General features: G+C 36.5%; 2 protein-coding genes across 3 annotated transcripts in view; both read left to right on the forward strand.

Annotated features, from left to right (window-relative positions):
- LOC140997794 (RNA-binding motif, single-stranded-interacting protein 2-like) overlaps positions 1-5,750 on the forward strand; it is a 32,451-nt gene extending 26,701 nt beyond the window's left edge. For both annotated transcript variants that reach the window (XM_073467826.1, XM_073467827.1), the window contains exon 14: positions 1,269-5,750. The gene's annotated coding sequence lies outside the window, so the exon portion shown is untranslated. The remainder of the gene's footprint in view (positions 1-1,268) is intronic.
- Positions 5,751-6,517: 767 nt separating this feature from the next.
- Positions 6,518-7,936, forward strand: LOC140998682 (uncharacterized). Its single transcript, XM_073469033.1, has 6 exons — positions 6,518-6,615; positions 6,706-6,776; positions 6,857-6,980; positions 7,128-7,279; positions 7,380-7,528; positions 7,612-7,936. The coding sequence occupies exons 1-6, from the start codon at positions 6,602-6,604 to the stop codon at positions 7,783-7,785; spliced, it is 684 nt and encodes a 227-aa protein (XP_073325134.1). The 5' UTR covers positions 6,518-6,601; the 3' UTR covers positions 7,786-7,936.

Here is a 7,936-nt window from a genome sequence, read left to right on the forward strand (position 1 = left end):
AAGGTTATTGCTGCATTAAAACGTGGCAACATGGTCGCGTAATCCTGATTGCACATAAAGATTTACTGCAAACATTAAAGGAAGAGTTGGACAGTTTTACAGTTTGGTTATGCTTATTTGATTTATAGAATTAGACGAGAAGATGCAGTGACTTCCTGAAGGAAGTCAATGAGGCAGACAGCAGAGAGTGGAAGAGCCAAAAAATAGAAGTCTTTCAAATGTAAAATAGGCTTGCAAATAAGCTCATCTACTAAAATGTCAAACTATTTCTTTACGGGTCGAGGCCGTCATGGCTGCTTTATTGTAAAACACCTTCAGTTACCAGTGAGGGATTATATTTCGAGCAATAGAGTGCTGCAAGGATTATCTATTTTTGTGGGGTAACCTTGAAGTTAGTACCTGGTTTCCTTGACAAAAAAACGGATGGTATTTTTCCACTGGATTTTGTGATTATTGCAGAAAATAGTCTCTGTGGCAAACACAAGTTTATGATATTTACACGTTATGTTCAGCAAGATAATCTTTTCCATGTTTTTGAAGCATAAATGCAATCGGCTGAAGTAAAAAGCTAACGTTAGGCTATGCACAAAGCACACTGCGGTCACATGACTTCAATGTCAGCAACACAAAGCTTCCTACAACACTTTACTGTACACACTTTATTATAAAATGATCAGTCTTAATAGGGGTAAAGTCAGAGTTAGAATAATGTACAACTAAAGTCGGCCTGTAAAGTAGAATAGATGAGTCTTTGTGTTGGCCGTGACGACGTTTAATGTCCGTGACAACTTCTGTTGTCTCATTAACCACGTGTTAGCAACCGCCTTTTTGAATACACCCAAACACTGTATGTATTTTATGTCATAGAACAAAACGTGTGAATAGCTTAAGCCTGTGATAACCACAGACCAAGACTTTTTGAGATAAGGGAACCAGAAGTGCAAAAAATGCTAACCGATTTCTGGGTGCTAGGACTCAGGATCCCTGCAGCTCTGTTAGCTGTTCATGCAAGCTTAAAAACACAATTATTTAGTTCAGTATGTTGACAAATTGTTACTTATATTATTACCTATCTAAAGAAACCTCAAACATAGAAGCCATTTTCAGATATAACAATTTTATAGAATTATTTATTTATTCATTTATCTTTGCAATAAAATGTGAACCCTGCATGTGTAGAAAGCAAAATGACCACAGTGTTCAAAATACATCCAAACAATGAAGTTGAGCAGGTTCAGTGTGTCACTGCTGCGTTGTGTGTTTTCCAGCTCCCAGCAGGGTGGGGCCGAGGGCACGAGATGAATCCAACCAAACAGGATTCAGCTGGAAGAGAACTGTGCTCCATACCATCACCAAGCACCCGGACTTGAACATGGATAACAAAAGGAACATGTTTGTGCGTGTTTGTGTGTGTGTGTGTGTGTGTGTGCGCGCGCGCGTGTGTATGTCTGTATTTTTTTCTTTTGGTTTGTTTTTTTAAAGAAAAGGACAACACTCACATTATTGGACTTTCCTGCTCACATCCTCAAGAGTTGATCAACCAAAGGTGGGAATCTTCTTCACAGAAGCTTTGATCTATTTTGATAACTGAAAAAAAAAGGAACATAACGAGAAGTTTTAAAAAAAAAAATAGAAAAAAAAATTATGAGAGGAGGAAAAGACACAGAGCATTATTTTTGTGCACGTAATATAACAAATTCTTATTTTAAAAAAAAGAAAAGCATTCTGGACGTTTCAGGGTGATTCAAGGAAGAGTTGAAACACAATGTGTCTTTTATTTTTTTTTTGTAAAATATGCAAACATTTATTTTTATTTCCTGATGTCTGTTGTTTGACATTCTACTTGCAGCAGCGTGGGCGACAATTTGTACAGATTCAAAAAAAACAACAAAAAAAACAACACTTGCTGGTCTGATGTGTGGAGTCATTGTAACCGTGGGAGGCAAACCGTTTAAAGCTACTTCTTCTTCCTGTAACTGCTGCAGAGATTTCTATTCACGCACAGATGATGATAACATTGTTTATAGTTTAGTCAAACTCATTGTTGTTTTTAGACTTTAAACCATTATTCCATAGGTGAACAAAAGACAATCAATTATTTCTATTTATATTTGAATTATAGTTCTATTTTTTAGAGTTTTTAGATAATTGAAACATACATTTATAGAAAAAGAAGTTATTTAATACTGTAGTCTATAAAGACGTGATGATCTTTACCCCACGCGTAAATGATGAGCTCTGATATTTGGCTCGTGTAAATTATTAGACTTTCAGTTCACTTCAAGTCCTGTATTCACCATCAAAATGATACCTCTTCATGCTAATAGTCATTCTGTGTTGCTATAATGTAACTCCATGTTACATCCGTGTCCGTGAGAAGTGGTTTTAAGCGGTTTTGTTGTGGCGAACCTTCAGGTATCATTAAAATTCATCCTCCGTCGAAGGAGCGAAGCAAACGTGCTTTGGATCTGAGCGGTTAGATTACTGAGAGTGTACAAAGAACAATGCAGTGACTAAATTAAGATATAGTTTAGCAAAAGCAAAGAGGGAAATCGAATAGAAGACTAACGCGATCCCTGAGAATAATTTGTCTGACAGGAAGGGGAGCTGTAGGTCTTTTTTGTTTTCGATGCTGCTGTTGTCACCTGAGTTTGATTCTCTGTCAGTGATTTTTAGTTTGTAGAAAGTTTCATGTTTTCTGTTTGTTTTTCTTTCGTCTGTCACTTGAAAACTTTTTGAGCTAATTTGCCTTATTTTTTGATGGATTTATCTTTGAAGTAGTTTTGATTTTAGCTGTAGAGTTTAGCTTTTTATAGCAGAGTAGACGTTAGTTGTGTTTTTCTCTTGATGCTGTTTATCTTGTGCACATCACGTTTTGTTTTCACACAGATCTCCGTTCCAAACTTTTCGTCGTCTGTCCTCATATTGTGTCGGACCTGTTTGTAGGAAAGCCTTTCAGAACCAAACAATGACTTCATTTAGTGCTGATCCAAAAGACTCATACTGATGCTGCAGCAGAGGCTTCATACACGCAGTCTTTCAGTCAGCGAACCGAGTGGAGCTCGCGTCACTACATTCAAAATATGTTGACCTTTAATTTATACAGACATCAAAAACTGTAGATATGTAGATAATAGAAAATCATGGTTTTACAAAGGACTGCTCACTAGACCATGGAAGTGCCATTAAAGACGATTCTTACAGCCTTTAGTGAGACAGCAAGTCTGAATGAATTTGTGAGTGATCCGAAAATTCTGCAAAAACCCTTTTTTAGCGAAGCCTTAATGTCTCTTCTCTGGATGAACTGCCTGAGCGCTCATAGGATTGACACTAAGTTGTATATACTGCAGAAAAATGGCAACAGGCTTGTTTGAGTAGTTAGCTGTAGTCTTCGCGGGGAGCTGCTCCTCGACCATCCATGTTTGAATCCAGTGAAAAACACAGTGTGATAACGTCTGTCTCCAGGCTCGCAGTTTGATGATCCTGTTCTCATCTTTTACTTTTTCACATGTCGACCTTTTTGCTGTGTTTTTCTGTTCATTTCCGCAACCAAAGATGTTGTAGCCACCCATCTTTTAGCTCTCTGTCACAGACAAACTTCCTCTGTTGGCCTTCTGGTTTCCGGTAGATGCAGAAAAAGAAAGGTCGCAATAATGGTGGTGACATGCACACAATATTTCACATCGTGGCCACAGTTTAAAGGTGCAGTATGTAAGAACTGGCCACCTGTCAAATTTAAGATTCAAAACGATCAGGGGGCAGCATATCACCAGAGTAACTGCTAACTGCTGCTATCTGTGGCTGCCGTAAGCTAGTTAGCTCGATTAGCCATTCAAATAGCGGTCCAGACTGGTAGTTCGGACTACCAGGGGAGTGTCACAGGAACGTTGCACAGGATGTAGCTACACTGTAAAATCTGACAACGTGACTTTAAAATCGAGGAACCGATTGCCTTAAAATTACATTAAGTAAAGTTGACTAATAATTTTAAGTCGTTAAAACTTAACTAATTCACTTGGTAATTCTGAGGCAATTGGTTTCTTGACTTTTCTAAAGTAAGGTCAACTTTTAAGATTTGCAGTGTAGCTGGTTAGCAAGCTAACTTCAGTACATGCACTGTAAACTTTTACAAAGTTGACTTTACTTTAAAGACGTCAGAAAAATAACATCAGAGTTACCAAGTGAATTAGTTAAGTTTTAACAACTTGAAATTATTATTCTATTTGGTAATTGTGAGGTAATCGGTTTTGTCGATATTAAAGTAAAGTTACTTTGTCATATTTTACAGTGTAGGCACAGAAAGTCATAACGTCAAAACTGTTATTTCTTCACATTCTGTTGATAAATTTCAACTACTAAGTACTTTAAGGTTTTGTTAAGAACTTTTTGGGCACCACTGTATTCGTCATCAGTGCACGGATCAAAATATATCAGCTGATTTTCAGAGTGAACAACTGCTGAAACGATCTGGTTTTGATTACGTGTTTTAATTAAACTGAGTTTCCCTCAGTATACGTCATGGAGTGTTTGAGTGCATGTCAATGGACTTTATTGGCCTCCGCATACACCCAGGAGAAACACAGAACTTTAATGATGGTCAGCGTTTTCAGACACGAGAGCTAATTTTGTAAATAGTCTTTTTTTTTCTCCTTCCACTTCCTCTTTACACAATTTTGTTAGTTTCTTCTTGTGTGTTTTGTCGTTTTGGATTTTTTTATGATTTATAACCTGTCCAGATAACACAGTGACTAGCAAGTTTTCAGATTCAGTGCACCATGAAGGAAAATGTCATGGATATTGTTTATATGTTCAGAGAAATGATATTCCATGTATTAGCCATCACTTTTAATACGTAAACCGGGATTTTGGAACTATGAAATGACCACTTGTTACGATGCAGTGTTCATTTATTTTATTTTTTTTTACAAACTTGTCAGCAGAGATAAAATTACAGGAAACCACGACGCTCCAAAATTATTCAGCATCATGAAAATTGTAGAACCTTAAGTCACATTAAAATTTTATGAAAAAAAAGAGGTGTGCTCAAAAGACAGTGCACAATATTTGATGGAGAAAAAAAATCTCCTTGCACTTATTATTTTCGACACCAATTTGAAAATGCTCTTTTTGTCCATCCTAATGTAGATTTGATGGCTTATTTCATAGCTTCAAAATGTTTTGCTGCTAAAACAGGATTTCCAAACAGGTGGTTAGATGTTGCCCAGTCTGGATTTTCAAAATGTCTTCTCAAAGATCTTAATTTGGTTGATACAGAGTACCCCTCATATGTTTGATTTTCAGTAATAACTTCATCATTCTAATATAAAGACTTAGTTTGCTATTTTTTTTTTTGTTATTGGATAGTTTAAATAGTTGTATTTTACTTTATTAAAACTCACATTTTTGAACATGAAATAATAAAACCATGTCTTGTTGCTCCGCACTGTATGAACCAATTCACACTCACACTTTGAAAATCCGACGGGCTCGTCTCATTCCCTGTTTGTGAACAGTTTTCTTATTTATACAAGAACTCATTTTGTACAGTTTTGTTAGAGGAAAGAGGTTTTGATATTTGGTTATTTTGCAAAGCCACTTGGCTACTTTTGTCTTCCTGTGCCAGAGTTGCTAAATTGTCTGTAACTTGTGTTTTTTTTATTGATTGAAATGAGACTTTCCTTCTTTCTTGGTTTTCTCTTTGAATTTGAAAATGTCAATTTTTCTTTTTTTTAATAAAAGCCTTGTTTCGATTATCGAGTGAACTGTGTTGTTTATTATTATTGTCTTAAGGTAACTTAGAGTATAGTATTGACAGCAGATGGTTCATTTCATCCTGCTGTTGTTGCTTCAGTTGTATTGATAATTGCTGTACTGGTGGATGGTTTATAAATACTGTGTAGTTCAACTATAAACATTATCTAGACCATGACCATTATAAAATTGCAACTGATGTTTATAAACCTTTACAATTGATTAATAAATGGTTTATAAAGGATTTATTTGTTTGTGAACACTGAAATAACTTAACTAAAGTTTAATTAACTATAAATGTATCATTTATAAATGATGGTTATTATGAAACATTACTGTAAGTATCTGATTCAATCAAAAGAAACAAACAAAAGTAATCTGCAAAGTAACTAAGAAAAAGTCAAATATAGTGAGTAAAAAGTAAAATACCTGCCTCCAAGATGTCGGGAAGTGCAAGAATAAAGTAGCAGAAAATGGAAATACTCAAGGAAAGTACCTCAAAAATGGTACTTAAATACAGTACTTGAGTAAATGTATTTCACTGCATATTAAACTCTCCCATCTTATGATGCATGACAATATCTCACCTTCCCTTCACTCCTGTCTCTGCATATTGACATCTGGTAGCCGACCATTTTTTATTCACAACTTAACTCATCGGGTTATTTACTTTTGAAACTGAAATGTCAACAACAACATGGCCAAGAGTGGGAGTGGAAAGCTTTTCCACTGAAACAGTGGTGCAATATTTCCAGTAAGAGATTTCCATATCAGGAAAAAAGAGAGAGCCCACAGTACAGCACATCCACTCTTCACAGGACGGGCACAAGTGGACTGAACTCGTGTCAGCATGAAGTTAGAGAGGTAATGTAGGTTTTCTCTATTATCCAATGTAAAAAATCTAATTTAACGCTTAAAAGTAAAGAAATCCTCTGCTGTTGTGTTTTCTTCCAGGCGAGCTGGTGTTATGCTGTCTGTCGCCCTACTTGTTGTAGGAAATATTGCGACTGCTGTCGCTCTCTCTGGTACGTACAGCCCAGTGGACATAGACAGCTTTAAAATGAATCCTAATCATGAATCTCCTCTGGTTGTTTGTTTCATGCAGGAGTTAGTAACACAGTGGACCAAAATCTTACCTGTACCCATGACTTCGTCAGGATGTCTTGTGACTTTAAAGCACCAAACTGTTCTGGATACAACCTGACTCTCCAGAGCGACAGCCGGTCTGAGTAAGCTCTTTAAACCTAATTTATATATCTTTACATTCTTAATTAATCTTAATTCAAATGTTTTTTTATTCGAATCAGCCTGAGAATCCAGAAATATTTCATATAATGATGTTATATACATACATATAATTATCTGGTATTCCACAGGGAAGTGCATTGCATTGTCAAGCAGTGTGACAGTGAAAGGTGTTGTTGTTGCCCTGAACAAATGTTTCTAATCTATGGGGAGACTCACAATGCAAGAGTTTGTAAAGGAGCTGAATGCTTTGGCTCCAAAATCATCAGCATCGCCGATAGCTGTAAGTTGACTTTTTAACTGGAAATCTGCATCTGCCTGGAATAGATTGATCCAGAGTGGAGGCTGAGAAACTTACTTTTCTTGTCTCTCTTTTTCCACAGTTAAGCCCAGAGTCCCAACAAACGTCACAGTGAAAGAGTCCAATGGGAATTTTGAAGTCACCTGGAGGACAAACATGGAGCACAGGCCCAGTGTCAGTGAAGACTTGACTGCCATTGTGACTTATCGTAAAAAAGGGGACACAGAAAAGGTAGGAGTGTCATAACTGAATGTATAATTTAATGTAGACATAGACATGGATATTTAATTATATCATATGTTTATCCATTCCAGGTATCGAAATCTTTCCAACCAGCTACAGACTGGCTACAACTTGGACTGAAGTACTATGAAATACCTGGTCAATACTTGGAGCCAAATACAACATATTTGGTCAGTGTGAGAAGCAATTCCTGGTACGGCCTCCCCAGTGACAGTAGTGAAGAGGTGGAATTCACAACGCGTTAGTTGTCTTAACAGTACTTTTGTCACTTTTTATGCAGTACGCCGTATATTTCTTTGCTGTACTTTGCTGAAAAAGATTCTTTCAGAGACTTAAGGGAAAAGTGGAGAATGGGTCTGTTATATAAGAATTAAAGCATATGAAGAGTGTGTGAAA

Source organism: Pagrus major, chromosome 6 (genome assembly GCF_040436345.1).
Source record: "Pagrus major chromosome 6, Pma_NU_1.0".
NCBI lineage: Eukaryota > Metazoa > Chordata > Actinopteri > Spariformes > Sparidae > Pagrus > Pagrus major.

Excerpts from the sequence above, each read along its gene's own strand:
- LOC140998682 (XM_073469033.1), top strand. Across the intron at positions 6,981-7,127 it reads CAGAGCGACAGCCGGTCTGA|GGAAGTGCATTGCATTGTCA; the intron begins GTAAGCTCTTTA and ends GGTATTCCACAG. Across the intron at positions 7,280-7,379 it reads CATCAGCATCGCCGATAGCT|TTAAGCCCAGAGTCCCAACA; the intron begins GTAAGTTGACTT and ends CTTTTTCCACAG.